This window comes from Callorhinus ursinus, unplaced genomic scaffold, assembly GCF_003265705.2.
Source record: "Callorhinus ursinus isolate GAN/ISIS: 27379988/994484 unplaced genomic scaffold, GSC_fseal_2.0 scaffold83, whole genome shotgun sequence".
In the NCBI taxonomy this organism is placed as follows: Eukaryota; Metazoa; Chordata; class Mammalia; order Carnivora; family Otariidae; genus Callorhinus; species Callorhinus ursinus.
Genome location: NW_027397145.1, coordinates 329258 through 348828, shown reverse-complemented (window position 1 = coordinate 348828; position 19571 = coordinate 329258). Strand labels below are relative to the sequence as shown.

Below are 19571 nucleotides of genomic sequence, written 5' to 3'. Positions count from 1 at the left end.
AACATATAAGCTAAGAACAGAAGAAAAGGTTGCTTACAAATCAATGAGAAAAATGTAACTTGCCCAAAATAAAAAATGATCACATGAATGGGCAGTTCACAGAAAAAGAAATACAAATATTCAATTAATTTTTTCTACCACATTGGCAAAGCTTAAAATTTGAAGATTAGGTAATAGCTATTGATGGCAAGGGTGGGGAAAGATTAGCACTCTAGTGAATGATTTTTGATATATGGTGTAAATTACTGTAACTATTAATGGAAGTGCTTTCACAAATAAATTAAAAAGGTGGATACCCTTACTCCCACCATTCATTCTACTTATAGAAATTTAGCCTAAGGTAAATAATTAGACAAATGCTCAAAAGATGTGAACATATAAGGACATTCATTACTAATAGGGGGAAAGTATAAACCTTAAGATTACAGTTAAAATCAGAAGGGAAAAGAAGTTTTATCATATAAAAATAAAGCAGAGTTCATAGATGACTATTAAGGTACCTTTCATGTCTATAATTTTGATTTTTGTGTAACTACCCAGGGATATGGTCAGCAATTCCGTATTTGTTCTTATGCCAACAGAGTGATGAAATTCAGTTTTTAGCTGAATATGCAATCTCTTCTCTCAGTCCTTTCTCATTTACGTAGGGAATTGGCAAACTTTTTCTATAAAATGCCAAACAGTAAATATTTTAGGCTTTGCAGGCCATATGATGTCTGTCCTAAGTCCTCAGCTCTGTTGTTATAGCATAAAAGCAGCCATAGGCAATAGCTAAATGAATGAGCATGACTGTGTTCCAATAGAACTTTATTTTTGAACACTGGAATTTGAATTTTATATAATTTTCAAGTGTCATGAAATACTCATTTTATTTTTTTCAACCATTTAAAATGTCAAAGCTAGTCTTAGCTTTCAGGCCATATAAACACAGCTGGTAGACTGGATTTGGCATTCAGGCCATAGTTTGCCAACCTCTGATTTGGATAAATAAAAGTTTCAAAGAATAATCAATTTATGCCTCAAAATGGTAAATTATAATTTTGAGGAAAATGCTTTACTTAATTACCATAGAAGGATAAATAACTTGATGTATTTTCTACTTGTTACAAACTTTCATGATGCTAGCAACTTATTACTATGTTCCCCTTTCTGAAAAAAATGACATTTTCTAGTACTAGCCACAGCAAAACCTAAAAGTGATCAGAATTACGTATGTGGCTTTAAAAAATTCTATAAAGTAGGAAAATAATTTTTATAATAGCCTCTGGTCAATATGTTTATAGTGAAATTTTTTAGTAAAACAGATGCTACATAAATGTATTTTTTAACAGTATTACTAAGATTTAATTCACATATCATACAATTCACCCATTTAAAGTCTACAGTTCAGGGGTGACTGGCTGGCTCAGTCAAGTTAAGCCTCTGACTTCGGTTCAGTTCGTGATCTCGGGGTCCTGGGATGGAGCCCTGCGTGGGGCTCCCTGCTCAGCAGGGGGTCTGCTTGTCTCTCTCCTTCTGCCTCTCCCCCTGCTTGTGCTCTCTCTGTCTCTTTCTCAAATAAATGCAATTTTTTTTTTAAGATTTTATTTATTTGACAGAGAGATAGAAGAGCACAAGCAGAGGGAATGGCAGAGGGAGAGGGAGAAAATAAATACAATCTTAAAATATATATATTTTTTCAAACAAGCAAATAGATAAAGTATATAATTCAGTGGCTTTTAGTATATTCAGAGTTGTGCATTTATCACCACAGTCAATTTTAGAATATTTTCACAATCCTAAAAAGAAACCCTACACCCTTTAAGTGTCACCCCCTTCAATCCCTCCATCCTAGGTAACCACTAAACTATTTTTTGTCTTTATGGATTTGCCTATTCTGGGCATTTCATATAAATGGAATCATACAATATTTGTTCCTCTGTGACTGGCTTCTTTCACTTGATAATGTTTTCAAGGTTCAACCATGTTGTCACATGTATCAATACTTAATTTCTTTTTATTGCTAAATAATATCCCATTATAAACATACGCTTTATTTATCCATTCATTAGTTGATGGACATTCAGGTTATTTCTGCTTCATAGGTATACAAGTTTTTCTTTACTTTTTTTTTTTAATATGGAATGCCTTATGAATTTGCATGTTATCCTTGTGCGGGAGCTATGCTAATCTCTTTATTGTTAGACATTTTTTAGTATATGTGCTGCCAAAGCGAGCACATGGTACAAATTTTTGTATGAATGTGTTTTCATTTCTCTGGGTATACACACACACACACACACGAAGGGAATTGCTAGATCATAGGGTAATTCTGTGTTTAACCATTTGAGGAATTGTCCGATTGTTTTCCAAAGCAGCTGCACCATTTTACGTTCCTACCAGCAATGTTTGAACTTTTTAGTTTTTCCACATCCTCACCAATATTTGCTATTATCTGTCTTTTGATTATAGCTATCTAGTGGGCACAGAGTGGTTATCTTGTTATGATTTTGATTTGCTTTTCCTTGATGTCTAGTAATTATTGAGCACCTGTCTTCATATGTTTTGGCTATTCATGTATGGTCTTTGAGGAAATGCCTCAAGGTCCTTTGTGTATTTTTTAGTTAGTTTTTTAGTTATTTGTCTTTTTATTATCGAGTCATGGGACTTTATGTACTCTTTTTTTTTTAAGATTTTTATTTATTCATTTGAGACACAGAGATACAGAGAGAGAGAGAGAGCATGAGCAGGGAGAGAGGCAGAGGGAGAGGGAGAAGCAGTCTCCCCGCTGAGCCAGGAGCCCAATGTGGGGCTCGATCCTAGGGCCCTGGGATCATGACCTGAGCTGAAGGCAGACACTTAACCATCTGAGCCACCCAGGCACCCCGGGACTTCATATATTCTTGATACAAATCCCTTACCCAGATGTATGATTTGCAAAAACTCTTTTCCCATTTTACGCATTGTCTTTTTTATTTTGTTGATGGTTTTGTTGAAGTACAAAACTTAATTTTGATGTCTGGTTTATCTTTTTTTTTTTTCTTTTGGTGCTTTTATAAATGTGTTTTGAGACTGACACATGGGAAGCCCCATCTATCATACACAAAAGTATTCATTCTTTATTTTAAATGACTGCATTATTGGTGAAATGATATGCCTACTTAATTTGCAGTCAAGAGAGGAGAGCAGAAAGCAGGCTCTTGCAGCTAAAAGAGAGAAAAGAAAAGAAAAGAGAAAGAAGAAAAAAGAGGAGCAGAAAAGGAAGCAGGAAGAAGATGAGGAAAACAAATCTAAGGAGAATTCAGAACTACCAGAGGATGAAGATGAAGAGGAGAATGATGAAGATGGTAAGAAATGACCCTTCCAAATTAGTGATAAAATTCTGTGTTTATTTAACTTCATTTTGGGTACCTTTTACTCTAATTCTAGTTAGATATTCAGTACTTTAATCTGAAATTGACAATTGGCTTTTATAGTAAATATTTCTGAATATTCACGTTGTAAGGTGATACAGAGAAACAGAAAGGGGAAGGCAAGCATGTAATTTGAAGTTCAGTTGTCATTTAAGTCACCCTGTAAAACATCACATATGTCCTAAATGTGATGCAGTAAAGAGATTTGCCACCTTCTCTTCAGGGTCTGTCCCACCCTTTCCTCCTCCACTTGGAAACTGGGGAGAGGTCCAGTTCCTCAATAAATTCTGAGCTAAGGTTCGGGCTCAAAGCTATACAGGGCTGGGGTTTATTACTCTCAGATCAGAGCTTGTTTTTTGTACATTCTAGCGGTGCTTGTAGTAGACAAGTAATTGTTCTCTATTTGAATTCTAATTCGAAAATACTATCTGAAAATTTCCCTGAATTTATTTTTTTTTAAATTCTTATTTAAATTCCAGTTCATTAACATAGTGTAATATTAGTTTCAGGTGTATAATTTAGTGACAGCACTTCCATACAACACCCAGTGCTCATCACAGGTGCCCTCCTTAATCCCCATCACCCATTTCACCCACCCCCCTGCCCACCTCCCCTCTGGTAACCATCAGTTTGTTCTCTAGAGTTAAGAGTGTTTCTTGGTTTGTCTCTCTCTCTCTCTTTTTTCCCCTTTGCTCATTTGTTTTGTTTCTTCAATTCCACATACAAGTGAAATCGTATGGTATTTGTGTTTCTCTGACTGACTTATTTTGCTTAGCATATTACTCTCTAGCTACTAATTCAGAGGGGACCACGCACCCCAAAATTTATATCAGCGTTATCAACAATAGCCAAACTACAAAAATTTCCCTGAATTTAAACTATATTATGATTTTTTGCTTAGTTTGTGAGACTAGCACCTCAGATCTTAAGAATGTTAAGGTGTGAATGTTTTTATACCAAGTTAGACATCAAAATAGCATCTAGTACATTTGTTCTAACAATGAAGATTTCTTTATTTACTAGTGAATACTGGTGAAAGGAAAAGATGACTTAAAGGACTGAATTATTATGTATATCTTGTCATAGTTTGTTTTGAGATCTGTGGCTGTCAATGTGACTTTTATCCTTTTGATAATTTCAGTGGAGCAAGAAGTTCCCATAGAACCTCCTAGTGCAACAACCACCACCACAATTGGAATCTCTGCAACATCTGCAACATTTACAAATGTGTTTGGGAAAAAAAGGGCCAATGTGGTGACAACCCCTAGCACCAATCGGAAAAATAAGAAGAACAAAACAAAGGAGACCCCTCCCACTGCACATTTAATATTACCAGAACAACATATATCCTTAGCACAGCAAAAAGCTGATAAAAATAAAATAAACGGAGAACCCAGAGGTGGTGGTACTGGTGGGAATAGTGACTCGGATAACTTGGACAGCACAGACTGCAACAGTGAGAGTAGCAGTGGTGGTAAAAGCCAAGAGTTAAATTTCACTATGGATGTGAATTCCTCTAGTGATAGGAGATACCCCTCACTGCTACTCCATTCCCAAGAAGAAAAGACAAGTACTGCTACTTCCAAAACTCAAACACGGTAAATTTTTCTGATTTGTTAACTATACATCCACCTTTCCTTTTTCATGACCAGCACAAGAATTTGAGTACGTTTTTTAGCACAAATTGTATTAAACAATTTAGATCTACCACATTATCTGTCTTCAGTATTCAAAACTGAAATTCACTAATGTCCTAATCATGTGCACGTTTTGAAGTGAGATTATTAGAAATTTTTATGATTTGTTTTTGAAGTTGAAAATACTAGCATATGTTGATTTTATTTTCACCATGTCATTTTTATTTATTATAGTCCAACTCTGGCTTCTGAGTAGATACTAAAGTAGATGATGAACTCTTTGCCCTGTTTTTCTGCTTTTCTGAACTGATATGCCAAATTTTAAATTAAATATTTCAGCATAACTTTGTCTGTAAATGGTCTCTTGAGTTTCTGTACGAAAATTTGTTTTATTGGACTTGATAATTCTTTCTTCTCAGACTTGAAGGCGAAACGAATTCTAATTCCTTATCAACAAGCTATAAGTCAGTGCCATTGCCATTAAGTTCTCCAAACATAAAGCTGAATCTAACTAGCCCCAAAAGGGGACAGAAAAGAGAAGAAGGGTGGAAAGAAGTTGTACGAAGGTAAGTAGAATTAGTCTTACCTTTTAACTGTCAGTTACCCAGTTAATTAACGAATAATTTGAATGTGGTTATTATTTGTGCCATACTCACTCCAGAGTCAGCTAGAGTAAAATGAAAGTAAAGTAAAATTTTGCAGCACATTTTATATGACACAACAAATGTTGGCTTTACAATAACAGAACGTATTTACAGACATTTCTAGACAAACCATATACAATGGTCACAAGCTTCTTTTAAAGTGAAGATTATATACTGACTATTCTACAGCAAAGTCACAGTGTTATTAGTGAGGGCTATGATGTTTGTTTAATGGTTCCATTTTGGTAAAAACAATCAAGTTTGTCCATATACAGTGTTTAAATCAAGTTAGGCTTTGCTGGAGAGCGTATTCTAAAGAACTGGTTAGCCGCTATTAACTAATGTAATTGCTACAAGGGGGAAAGGAGCCCATAAAATTAAAATAAAACTGCCTTCACCCTCAAAAAAGAAAGAGGAAAGAAAAGTACCTTTAATCACAGTGTTTTATACTTAAACCATGAGGGAGGAAATGAATAAAAGCAGACAGGCCACTGCTTTCAAATGTTTTGTACAGTCCAGATGATACTTTTAGCCTCTGTTCATGCTTTACAACAGGGAAGCAGGACAAGACAGATTTGCTAATGTGCCTTAAATCACCAAAGGACTGAGATGTCTCAGCTTTTATTTGGTACTATTTGTGTCCATTAAATGCAAACAAAACGAAGTCTTGGCAGAATAGGAGAAGTGATGTACACTTGATGATCAGATCAATTTAAGTATTACTCATGGCATATAGCCTAGTCCATGCTTTAGCTTTCAAAATATCTGAATATATCCTTCCCAGCATTAAGGTGTGATAAATTTTGATCATGAAAAATATATTAAGTGCTGCCATCGATATTCTTCTGGACAGAATAATTCAGGTGTTTGAAGGTCCCCTCCCTGAAAGGAGGAATCCTGGGGCCCAGCACTGAGAACTTGAAAATAATGGGTGTTGCTCTCATCTGGTTCTGCTTTAATGCTTAAGAACTGCTTCTGCCAGCAAACACTGGGTTTCTTTGATAGTCCTTAGGGACATCCAGGCGATCTTATCAGATCCCAAGATCAGCCTTCTGGTCTTCTCTCCAGCTCTGCTCAGCTCACATATAAGTGGAAGTCCTGGGTTCCACTTGTGACTTCCTTTTTATGTAGTTCAAATCTGAGGCTATGTTTTTTTTATTGCTAAGTATAAATTATGGATACTGATAAGCTAGACTCTCTTATTCAGTATGAAGTTTAACAGTACATTATGCATTATTTAAATTTAGGAAGAGTCTGTACATATGGTCATTGCAATTTAGTTGACGTGTGATGTTTGGGGCAGATCTAAATGCTTAGATCACGAGTTATTTAAAACATAATTTTGTTTTAAATGAGAAAGGAATTTTTACTTTCACTAAATTAAATTCAGTATGAGAAGAGGTCAGTTTCTAAAACAAAACCGTGTAATACTTTCCCCTTTAAGGTTTGAGAAAAATTATTCTACAGGTGTCCATGAACATACTCACCGAGACATCTTTTTAAATAAAGACATTTGTTTTCATAAGCTCATGGGTAGTCTTCATTTTCTAGGTCAAAGAAATTGTCTGTTCCAGCTTCCGTGGTTTCCAGGATAATGGGAAGAGGAGGATGCAACATCACTGCAATACAAGATGTCACGGGTGCCCATATTGATGTGGATAAACAAAAAGATAAGAATGGCGAGAGAATGATCACAATAAGGTATTTGTGAAAAATGTATATTACTCGTTCTGTGTGGAACTTAAATGTTTTTAGAAGTAAACTTTTTTGGGGTTATGGTACAATCAAGAATTTTATTTTATGGTTAAAATTACCTGTTTTTTATGTCTTTGACCTTGTTTTTGTGTTTTGTTTGTTTTCTCCCCAGGGGTGGTACAGAATCAACAAGATACGCAGTTCAACTTATCAATGCACTTATTCAAGATCCTGCTAAGGAACTGGAAGACTTGATTCCTAAAAATCATATCAGAACACCTGCCAGCACCAAATCCATCCATGCAAACTTCTCCTCTGGAGTAGGCACCACAGCATCTTCCAGTAAAAATGCATTTCCTTTGGGTGCTCCGACTCTTGTAACTTCACAGGCGACAACATTATCTACGTTCCAGCCAACTAATAAACTTAACAAGAACGTTCCAGCAAATGTACGTTCTTCTTTCCCAGTTTCTCTACCCTTGGCTTACCCCCACCCTCATTTTGCCCTGCTGGCTGCTCAAACTATGCAACAGATTCGGCATCCTCGCTTACCCATGGCCCAGTTTGGAGGAACCTTTTCACCCTCTCCTAACACTTGGGGACCATTCCCAGTGAGACCTGTGAATCCTGGCAACACAAATAGCTCTCCAAAGCATAATAATGCAGGCCGTCTACCTAACCAGAACGGGACTGTCTTAGCCTCAGAGTCTGCTGGACTAGCTACTGCCAGTTGTCCTATCACTGTCTCTTCTGTAGTGGCTGCCAGTCAGCAGCTGTGTGTGACTAATACCCGGACTCCTTCATCAGTCAGAAAGCAGTTGTTTGCCTGTGTGCCTAAGACGAGTCCTCCAGCAACAGTGATTTCTTCTGTGACCAGCACTTGTAGTCCCCTGCCTTCTGTTTCCTCTGCACCTATCCCCAGCGGGCAAGTGCCCACCACATTTCTGCCCGCGAGTACTTCTCAAGCCCAGCTTTCTTCTCAAAAGATGGAGTCTTTCTCTGCCATGCCAGCCCCCAAAGAGAAAGTGTCCGCACAGGAGCAGGCCCTGGCCAACCTGTGCACCCCTTCTTCAACTGCAAATAGTTGCAGTAGCTCTGCCAGCAACACCCCAGGAGCTCCAGAAACTCACCCATCCGGTAGTCCCGCTCCTCCCTCCGGTAGCACACAGGAGGAGGTGCAGCCGTCCAGTGTATCTGACTTAAGTCCTATGTCAATGCCTTTTGCATCTAACTCCGAACCTGCTCCATTGACTCTGGCATCACCCAGATTGGTTGCTGCTGATAATCAGGACACCAGTAATTTACCTCAGTTAGCTGTACCAGCACCTCGAGTTTCTCATCGAATGCAGCCCAGAGGTTCTTTTTACTCAGTGGTACCCAATGCAACTATACACCAGGATCCCCAGTCTATTTTTGTTACAAATCCGGTTCCTTTAACACCACCTCAAGGCCCACCAGCTGCAGTGCAGCTTTCTTCAGCCATGAACATTATGAATGGTTCTCAGATGCACATTAACCCAGCAAATAAATCTTTGCCACCTACATTCGGCCCGGCCACACTTTTCAATCACTTCAGTAGTCTTTTCGATAGCAGTCAGGTGCCAGCTAACCAGGGTTGGGGAGATGGTCCACTGTCCTCACGAGTTGCTGCAGATGCCTCTTTCACTGTTCAGTCAGCGTTCCTGGGTAATTCTGTACTTGGACACTTGGAAAACGTGCACCCTGACAACTCCAAGGCACCTGGCTTCAGACCACCTTCCCAGCGAGTTTCAACTAGTCCAGTTGGTAAGTAATGATAACTATTACTGCAGCTCAATATGGGGCTCTACCAGCATAACTGAATCCTCCAAGATAATAAAGCAGTTCTTCTGTACATAATAGTGCATGATCTTAAAGAGATGAGAATGTGTCATAAATACCAAAGATCTGTTAATGACTGCTGTTGGAGTGGGCAGAAATCTACCTGTAGGTGAATCACTCACATACAGTGAGGTGCTTTATATTGTCTTTATGATATCTCCGTCCCTTGTGGCAAGGAGGTTATACCTTGCGTCAGTCCATTTTCTAAGAACTGGTATGATGATATTACTAAGAAGGGACTCAGAGGATGTTTCAAGGAGTCCACATTTATAGACATTTTTAAAATCATAGTGAGTGTTTGGGCGCCTGGGTGGCTCAAATGGTTAAGCGTCTGCCTTCAGCTTAGGTCATGATCCCAGGGTCCTGGGATCGAGTCCCGCATCAGGCTCCCTGCTCCTTGGGAGCCTGCTTCTCCCTCTGCTTCTCTCTCTCTCTCTCTCCCTCTGTCTCTCATGAATGGATAAATAAAATCTTAAAAAAAAAAAAATCGGGTGCCTGGGTGGCTCAGTTGGTTAAGCGACTGCCTTCGGCTCAGGTCATGATCCTGGAGTCCCAGGATCGAGTCCCACATCGGGCTCCCTGCTCAGCAGGGAGTCTGCTTCTCCCTCCGACTCTCCTCCCTCTCATGCTCTCTCTCTCTCATTCTCTCTCTCTCAAATAAATAAATAAAAACTTTAAAAAAAAAAAAAAAAAAAAAAAAAAAAAAAATCATAGTGAGTGTTTGCTCACTAGTGTTTAAACCTTCTCAGGTTTAAAAGTTTATGTTACAAAAGTGTTTAGGTACCAGTCCCTAATCTACATTATTCTCTGTTCTCAGGCTTGGGTCCTCAGACTGGAATCTTAAGTGATGTTTAATAGTATTCTTTACTGTTGACATTAGATGGAGCTGACTGGGGAGATCTAGTCATTTGTGGGCTCTTACTGTAAAATGACCAATTTAGATTCAGCGATCTGGTTTCTCAAAATTACAAATTAGCTGCTGAGGCATTATATGGAAGATATAGGTGATAGGAGTCTAGTGTTGGCTTGAAGATATTTAGAAAACCAGTCTGTTTTCTAGACTCTAAGAGCCAAATTTCAGTCTACTCTGCACTATTCTGAAAAAAATAGAAATCGCAGCTGACATGGAATGGCCACTTAGCATTTTTCTTTCAGTTGGAAAACTGTCTTTTTGTAGCCCATCCTTCCTTTTTGCTAATTATAAACTGATATGTGGTGTTAAAAATTTGGGAGTTTATGGATATGGTGTAGCCTTAGCTTTCTTTTCAGATATGTTTTTATTTACTTGTCTTTTCAGGAAAACATAGCTGTTATATCATCTTTCAAGTAGATGTATAAGCCTACATAAGATCATCTATGGTCCAAAATATTCTCTAGGATTTTTTTCTTCCATTTTTCTATTTTTTTCCTATAAATCAGTATGTATTTTAACTTTTCATTTTGGGGAAACTATGATAGAGGTTTTCAAAGGCCACAGGGTGAAAGAAGAATTCATTGCTAGTGCTCAGGCAATCCGTGTAGAAAGCATTAATTTTTGACTTGACTGGCACTAACATGTGAATTCCCAGTGCCTTAGCCAGTTTGGCTTCAGATCTCTCATATTCCAGTGTTGGAGCTCTTTGCACTCCACACAGTGCATCCCAGAAGATGTATGGATTATGAATTTCTAGAAAAAAATAAAAGAAATCATCCATCTGGTTTGGTAGAAAACAAGGTTTGAGGACCTTAAGTACTCAGATCTATAGCATCAAAATTATTTACTGCTAATAAAAAATAATCATTTTTTAAAAAGCAAGCATTAATTCTGGACCTTCCCTCTGGGTTCCAGGATTGATAAGCTTAGCCTTTTATCTTAACTGCCTGTCTGGTTTCTTTTGTTGATCCTCTTCTTTCATGGATATACTTTAATTCTCCTGGTTCACAGGTAGGAAATAGTAATACTGAAGACAATAGAGAAGGATGTGGAGAAATTGGGAACCTCAAATGCTGCCGGTGGAAATTCAAAGTGATATAGCAACTTGAGAAAAACAGGTTTTGACAGTTCTTCAAAAAGTTACACATAATTACCATATGATCCAGTAATTCCACTCTTAGGTGGAAGAGAAACATGTCTACACAAAAAACTGGTACACAAATGTTCATGGCAGCATAATAACCCAAAAGTGGAAACAACCCACTGTCCCTCAACTGATAAATGCAAAAACAAAATGTGATGTATTGACATAATGGGATTACTACTCAACAGTAAAAAGGAAAGAAGTCCTGATGCACACTACAGCATGGCCAAACCTTGAAAACATTATGCCAAGTGAAAGAACCAGTCGCAAAAAGATCACATACTATATAATTCCATTTATATGAAATTTCCAGAATAGACCAATCTATAGAGACAGAAAGTATATTATTAGTTGTTTGGAGGATGGGGTGTTACAGGTAATCGGTACAGAGTTTCTTTTAGGGCAGACAAAAATATTCTAAAATTGATTGTGGTGATGGTTGTACAAACTGTGAATATGCTAAAAGCCTTTGAATTACATACTTTAAATGGGTGAAGATCTGCTTGAGAGAAGTTTTGACAGTTTTTTTATGTTGATATTAACTTTTTTCCGGAAATGAGCACCTGTAATCCTTTTCCAGCCACTTGTTCACTTTCTTTAATACATTCTCCAAAGAAAGCAGTGGCATTTGAGAAGACTGCTAAATTCAGCTTTACACAAACTAGATAGAAACTTTCATATGCAACTGTTGATTTATTTTTAATCAGATGGAATACTGAAATTATCTTTAATAGTATGCTTTTCCTCGTTAGGAAGGAAACATTGGTAGATGATGTTATTCATGTTCCATAGGAAATAACTATATTTATGTTGATGAACAGCTGTACTTTGAGATTTTCCACAAAAGGGAAAGCAGAAATTATTGATGGGTACCACTTAGTCACAACATGCTCGTATTTCATGTCCCCTCCAATGAAGAAAGCTTTGAGATTTATCCAGAACATTATTCCAGGTGACTGCCATTCTAAAACATTGGGTTCACTTTTATTTTTTTAATTTTATCATGTTATGTTAATCACCATACATTACATCATTAGTTTTTGATGTAGTGTTCCATGACTCATTGTTTGTGTATAACACACAGTGCTTCCTCTTTAATACCCATCACCAGGCTAACCCATCCCCCCACCCCCCTCCCCTCTAGAACCCTCAGTTTGTTTCTCAGAGTCCACAGTCTCTCATGGTTCGTCTCCCCTTCCGATTTCCCCCCCTTCATTTTTCCCTTCCTACTATCTTCTTCTTTTTTTTTTTTTTAAACATATAATGTATTATTTGTTTCAGAGGTTACAGGTCTGTGGCTCACTCTTCTATATCTAGTGCTGTTTGGTGATGATTCTTCTGGACTGCAAGAATAAAATGGGTTAGGGCCATAAAACAGTGCCACATAAGTAGATTATTTTTGCTGTGATCTACAAAAATAAACTGCATGCTTTCTTCTTTTTTAAAAAGGAATAAGTAAACTTTGGACTTTCAGTTTTAAAGCCTTGGCTAATTGGATGTCTTGGACCTGTTTTCTTTCAGGCTTACCATCCATTGACCCATCAGGCAGCTCCCCATCTTCCTCTTCTGCTCCTCTGACAAGTTTTTCCGGCATACCAGGAACACGGGTTTTCCTGCAAGGGCCAGCTCCTGTTGGGACTCCGAGTTTCAACAGACAACATTTTTCCCCCCATCCTTGGACAAGCGCCTCAAACTCATGTAGGAATCTGGAGGAACTCTTCCCAAAGAGTCTTGAATAAGCTATTAAACCATTTGTTTCAGGGAACACTGTGTAGTAACTCTAGTAAACTAAAGTTTAGTAAACTAAAGTAAATGGTATGATGGTATGCAGATACTTAAGGTTTGTATTGCAGTCCTGTCAAAAATTGTCAGTCATTTGTAGATAGAAAATTTGAGAAGGGTCAAGCTGTCCTTCTAAGCCAGAAATGTTTACTCTGGGAGTTGGGTCAAGAAAAGAGGTACTACACATAGTTTTATAAAAGGATCCTTTGAGGGTAGTACTGCAAAATAATTTCTTAAGTCTGAAAAGTAGATTTATATATCTAGTTAATTTGGTATGATTCTTAGTTTATTTTTACAATTTAGGAAACCATATTATTGCCATTTATAAGTGAACATAATGCCTTTGTTCTTTTTTTTTAACTTTTTTTTTTAAAGATTTTATTTATTTATTTGAGAGAGAGAGAATGAGAGACAGAGAGCACAAGAGGGAAGAGGGTCAGAGGGAGAAGCAGACTCCCTGCTGAGCAGGGAGCCCGATGCAGGCCTCGATCCCGGGACTCCAGGATCATGATGAGCCGAAGGCAGTCGCTTAACCAACTGAGCCACCCAGGCGCCCAACATATGCCTTTGTTCTTTGTTTTTTCAATATTTAGAACAGATGAAGTTCTCACAGTACTTGAACAGGATTTGATTTTTTTAAATGAGTATCGTGAGGCAATCAATGAGTATTGGCCCTTTTGACAAGAAAAACTACCAACATTACCTGAGAATCCTGTTAAGAAACAAAGCCATGAATTGAATCCAAGATATTTGCTAACATTTAACCTTTCTTCCTTATGGGAAAAAAGGGCTGTAGAAAGAGGAAAAAAGAGAACAGCTAAATATAGAGGGCCACCAGCTCTTTTCCAAACAATATGCTAGTTATTGTACAAATATTGCCTCATTTAAGTTAATTTAAAATTTGACAGATTATATTTTGAGAAGATTATTTAGAACTAGAATAAAAATTAATATGGCCTTCATCCTTTCTAGCTTTGTTCAGCAATCTGGAGAACAATTTTTAGACTATTTGCTTATGCTTCATATGTGCAGAAGTAGTGTAGGATAATATTCATAAAACTTACATGTTTTCACTTGAATGATCTTATAAAATGAAATTTTTCTTTACAGAACCTGTGTTGTGGAATAGATCTTTCCAACAAGGTTTCTCATATTCTTATAGTTTTTAATGTAATAAAACAATAGAGAAATATTTTGCCACCAGGTGACTCTCCTATTCCATCTGTTTCTTCGGGATCATCTTCACCTCTTTCAGCCACCTCTGCACCACCAACTTTGGGCCAACCAAAAGGAGGCAGCACCAGTCAGGATCGGAAGATACCTCCCCCCATTGGAACAGAGAGGCTAGCCCGGATTCGGCAAGGAGGGTCTGTCGCCCAAGCCCCTGTGGGGACCAGTTTTGTCGCTCCCGTTGGACACAGTGGAATCTGGTCGTTTGGCGTCAATGCTATGTCAGGTATAGTTACCTTGTCCTCTTTCTGGGGGGATATCTCCAGTAAGTTGTGGGATTTTGCCATTAAAACTTAGCTCCTTAAAATAAAATGGCTTAGTTCCTACACTTAACAATCAGTAGGAATGTTTATACCTTTGAAGAATTCAATCCAGTCTCAGAGTTTGGAATGTTAGTTTGGTTTATACATAATAATATATGTAATATATATAATAAAAATAAATATAGATTAGAAGTAAAAAATTCAAAGTGTACTTCCTTTCCCTTTTAAGCTTTCCAGTGCAGAATGGGATAATCATTTATGTTCTTTCAGAGAGCACTTGCTCTTTTGAAGGAGTAGGTAGAGTATTTGGGGTATTCAAAGGACTTCACTCAAGTTTTCCAGGAACTGTTTTTTTCGATTTGCAAAGATGGTCATGAACATGCACTGAGCTCTTCAGAGGAATGAGTGTGATAAAATTTAGTATGGAAAAAGTTCAAGTAGTAATATTTTTGTCATTTTACTCAAATAAATATCAAACCCTGTCCTCAATTCTTCTTTCCAGAAGGTTTATCAGGTTGGTCACAGTCTGTGATAGGGAACCATCCAATGCATCAACAATTGTCAGACCCAAGCACATTCTCCCAGCATCAACCAATGGAGAGAGATGATTCTGGAATGGTAGCCCCCTCTAACATTTTTCATCAACCTATGGCAAGCAGTTTTCTGGATTTTTCTAAAGTGAGTCAACAAACATCATTGTAACTTGTTTAACACTTTGCCAGCTAATGTTAAGGAATAGTTTGTATTGAAATAATTCTCCCTTTTGGTGTAACAAGTTTGTTTCCATCACTTGGCCAGATCTTTTAGTAGAGTTTCCCTTTTCTTAGCACAAGCTTATTGATGAAACTAAAATGTAGAAAAGTTGAGGGTATTCTATGTGTTCATCAAAGCTGGGAAATTTCCTGATGATTTGATACTGGATTTAGTTGAGGGTATTTTCTTCTTGTTGAAAAGTGTTGCTAATGCAGGTAAACCACTTTTGGTTTTTCAACACTGTATGATGCTATATTTTAAAGGATTCTCAGGAGTTCTCTGGATAAAGGGAAATTAGAGAGATCTAAGCTGGTATTATGGAATCATCATTTCACTTCAGGATTAAACTTTTCTTTCGCTTTCTTTCATAGGGTCTGCCAATTTCCATGTATGGAGGCACCATAATACCCTCTCATCCTCAGCTTGCTGATGTTCCAGGTGGACCTCTGTTTAATGGACTTCACAACCCAGATCCTGCTTGGAACCCTATGATAAAAGTTATTCAAAATTCTACTGAATGCACTGATGCCCAGCAGGTAAAATAGACTTAGTGCTCTATTTTGTCATGTCATTCTTTTAATTCTTTGGGTAATGCAAATTCTGAATATCAAGTCATGACATCTGACCACCTTCATCTGAATTAAGTTTTTCAATATCAGTATGATGCTACTAAACATTTTATCTCATGTATATGTATTCTTCCTAGGCAGAAACAGTGAATTGCCATTGCATTTATATATTCATTTTGTAAATGTCTAAAGATTCCTAATTAGAAATTCCAATTTTTCCTCCCCCTTTTCAGATTTGGCCTGGCACGTGGGCTCCTCATATTGGAAACATGCATCTCAAATATGTCAACTAAGTTAGAAGGTCTTATTCTTTAGCCTTGTTTGAGAAACCTATGACCTTGGAAGAACCCTGGGGATTTTTTTTTTTTTTTTAATGTGCCTAACTAAGAAATTTTCTCTGAGGCGTTAACAATGGAAATTTGATTGCCCATTGTATAAGAACAAAGTGATTTCCTATCCACCTGATTATGTTCTCTGGTTAGTTTAGCCATTTTGAACTTAGTGCTTTTGGCTAAACATACTGAATGCTACTTGTATGCAGAAGAGAATTAGATGATTACATGTTTCAACCTTTTAGGGTGGAAAATACATGTACAATTGTTTACATACTTAAAAGGAAAAAGTTGAGTAAATTTCTTGTCATATAGTGGCTCTACTTAATGTAGCCTGTATTAATGTGAAATATTTACCAGAATATTCAATAAAAAGATGAACAGTGTTTAGAAGTGGGGTGTGATCCTTTCAGTGGTCATGCAGGTATTACCCAGTCCACAATCCTGTGGAACCAAGTTGTTAATACTGTTATTTCTAACAGGTGTCTCACATTTTACACTTTGGAGATCATTTTTAGACTGCCTTGAAAAAGCGTTTGGAAGACTAGTTATCTACCTATTCTGTGTTAAACATTCCTTATTTTCTTGTTCTCTTCCATATCATTTTATAAGTAGGAAAGTTTCAAGCCCCTGCAATGTGTCTTATGTGACTTTAGCAGATAGGCCTTTGCTGGGGTTAGCTCCTTATGGATCATGAGTGTCAATAAGGACCATGGGATTGCAATTAGATGACCGTGAACAAACCTAGGAACACCCAAATCCTCAACTTCAGGTTCTTTTGTGCTTCCTGACTTTTATCTAAAGACTTATTTGGTTATAGTGTTTTATGTTTTATTTGGGTTGGGACATAGGAGTGGGTGGGAGTGCCTCCTGGAATACTGTGGTATTGTTGAATCAGCGGAGTAATCTTTATAAATATGTGACTAATTCTGGGCTTAGTTCCACAGCCCCAAGTATGAAGAGCCAATATGTTTAACAAGCTAAACACAGGAACACTAGAATGGATTGCCTTGGCCAAACTATAGGCTTTGCCAAGAATCTGATGCAATAGAGAAGGAAAAACAACCTTCTGAAAAGAACAGTCATCAATTTTTTCATGTTTTAATATAGTGGAGTTTCCTGGTTTTATGTATAGGCACTCTAGAAAAGAAAACAAGAAAATGCTTCAGGCCGATAGAGAAATCAAAACACATATCAAAGCAAAGAAGAATGTACAAAAAAATAGTCACTAGCAGCAGAGCCTAACCAGCAGCACTTTTCAACTTCCATACCACCAGGAGTTCTTAATCTTCTCTGCCTGGCTCCTAAAGCCACCGCTAAATGAAACACCCAAGTTCTGTCTTAGACATGCCTGGTTCTTTTGTCTTCCATATCATCTTACATATGAGAGCTTCTTTAACCTCATTTCTTGTTTTCTATTTTGAATGGATTTGAAAAGTATCACAGGTGTTGAAGTTACTGCTTTTTTAGTGCTTGATAACCACATCAAGTATTCTCAAGAGACCCCTTGGATCACCTATATCTCTTGCTGTTTCTATTTACCACTAACAACAACAACAACAAAAATCACCTAATATTAGTGAAGTGAATGAAACTACTCTTAATGAAGCATATACTAGTGAGAGATAATATTAAGTAAATTATTCAGTGGGACAAAACTGTTTTCCTGTCTTAACAGTCTACAATACATTTGAGTTATCTGGGAGAGCCCTTAACCCTATCCTCTGCACCTTGAGGATAAGAGAATGAGAAATTTTATCTCAGGTCAGGAACTAGAACCCACGAGAAGAGGGGACAATTAGGAGAAAGCCCTAGGAGGATTAGGAAGAAACAGGAGCTGTGCAGTCCCTGGTGGTTTTTCAGGATACCCTCCTCCTTGCCGCCTTACCAGCACTGCCTTCTTTTCTTTCTGTTTGGATCCCTCCTCCCCAACCCATTTTTCCTGCTATAATCTCTTCTTCCTCTGTCTTGCCTCTTCCTGGCATTACTTTACTGCTCTTTTACCAACCTGAACCTTGGATTAAACCTAGCTCAGGTAAGAACTTAATTACTTTAAAAATATACGAGGGATTTGGAGGGAGGCAGCATGGGTACAGTGGAAATAAGACAAGCCTAAATTCTGTTTTTGTTTCTTTTCGCTTGAAGCTCTGTGACCTCAGGCAAGTCATTTTTCATTTCTGGGCTTCACTTTCCTCATCTGAAAATAAAATTGAATGTAAATGAACTCAAAAGAGTCTACTAGTGCTAACACAGATTTCCTCCTTTTTCTTGTGAATGAGAATATACGGGATGGGAATACTCGAAGCCAATAGAATGTTTACATTTCTGAGGTTTGAGAGCCCCTACCATTGGTTCTCACCTGGAATCAGAAGCCTGCTGTTGTGTGGGACGGTACTGATCTTGAGACTTTAATAAAGGCAGAAGAAAACCTTGCACATTCATAGTGAGACCTCAAGTCATTAAGAAACATCCTGTTGAGGCATAGATCAAACCCCATGAGAGTAACAGCTCTTTCAAGGAATAAAACTATATCAACAAGGTTTCTGGACCCACTTATTTCAAGTAGTAGTGTAATAAAATTCCACCACCAATAAAATTATTGATGTTTTAAGACCCTTTAAACCTATTGTGGCTACAGTGTGCTGACTTGCCCTTTTATAGGCCAGTCTGCTTCCTTCAGTCCCTGCTCTCAAAGGGGAAATCCCATCACCTCAGCTAACCAGACCGAAGAAGAGAGTTGGACAGCCAATGGTGGCCTCTCCTAACCAGAGGTAAGAAATCTCAGGACTTGGAACTACAATTTTCATCTCTTCTTGTAGGTTCTGGCCAAATCCTCCTCCCATCCTCAAAGTTAGCCCATGAGGGGACTATCCTCAGTTTGAGGTGTCTTGTAGAAGGGGAAAGGCTAGTGATATTATAGTTTCAAGCCAAACAAAAAGGAGTAGTTAGGGGCGCCTGGGTGGCTCAGTTGGTTGGGCGACTGCCTTCGGCTCAGGTCATGATCCTGGAGTCCTAGGATCGAGTCCCGCATCGGGCTCCCTGCTCGGCGAGGAGCCTGCTTCTCCCTCTCTCCCCCCTCTCATGTACTCTCTCTCTCTCTCTCATTCTCACTCTCTCAAAATAAATAAATAAATCTTTAAAAAAAAAAAAAAGGAGTAGTTAGTATACTTGGTTCTAGCCTACTGTTCAAGACCTTTGAACCCCATTGTAAACCCAGGAAGTGGCAAATAAGCCTGTAGAAAAACAGCTTCTGAACATCTTGTTCTCTAGCCTTAGATTGCTTCTATCAAGAAGTGTTGCTGGTTATGACGTCTTCCCAGTGGACCCTGTCCTGGGGTGAGGGGCTCTGATAACATT

General features: G+C 37.9%; 1 protein-coding gene and 1 non-coding gene across 4 annotated transcripts in view; one reads left to right on the top strand and one right to left on the bottom strand.

The window, feature by feature from the left end:
* Positions 1 to 16600, top strand: part of ANKHD1 (ankyrin repeat and KH domain containing 1) — a 123595-nt gene extending 106995 nt beyond the window's left edge. For 2 of the 3 annotated variants that reach the window (XM_025852120.2, XM_025852117.2), the window contains 10 exons: positions 3152 to 3326; positions 4534 to 4990; positions 5449 to 5595; positions 7225 to 7374; positions 7541 to 9153; positions 12807 to 12983; positions 14272 to 14523; positions 15063 to 15238; positions 15685 to 15849; positions 16116 to 16600. In XM_025852120.2, coding sequence (XP_025707905.1) covers positions 3152 to 3326; positions 4534 to 4990; positions 5449 to 5595; positions 7225 to 7374; positions 7541 to 9153; positions 12807 to 12983; positions 14272 to 14523; positions 15063 to 15238; positions 15685 to 15849; positions 16116 to 16175 — 3372 coding nt within the window. In that variant the 3' untranslated portion in view covers positions 16176 to 16600. The remainder of the gene's footprint in view (positions 1 to 3151; positions 3327 to 4533; positions 4991 to 5448; positions 5596 to 7224; positions 7375 to 7540; positions 9154 to 12806; positions 12984 to 14271; positions 14524 to 15062; positions 15239 to 15684; positions 15850 to 16115) is intronic. The other variant, XM_025852118.2, reaches the window with a different exon arrangement.
* LOC112809012 (U6 spliceosomal RNA) lies at positions 2113 to 2219 on the bottom strand. Its single transcript, XR_003204489.1, has one exon. It is a non-coding gene; the product is annotated as a U6 spliceosomal RNA (small nuclear RNA).
* Positions 16601 to 19571: the final 2971 nt, after the last annotated feature.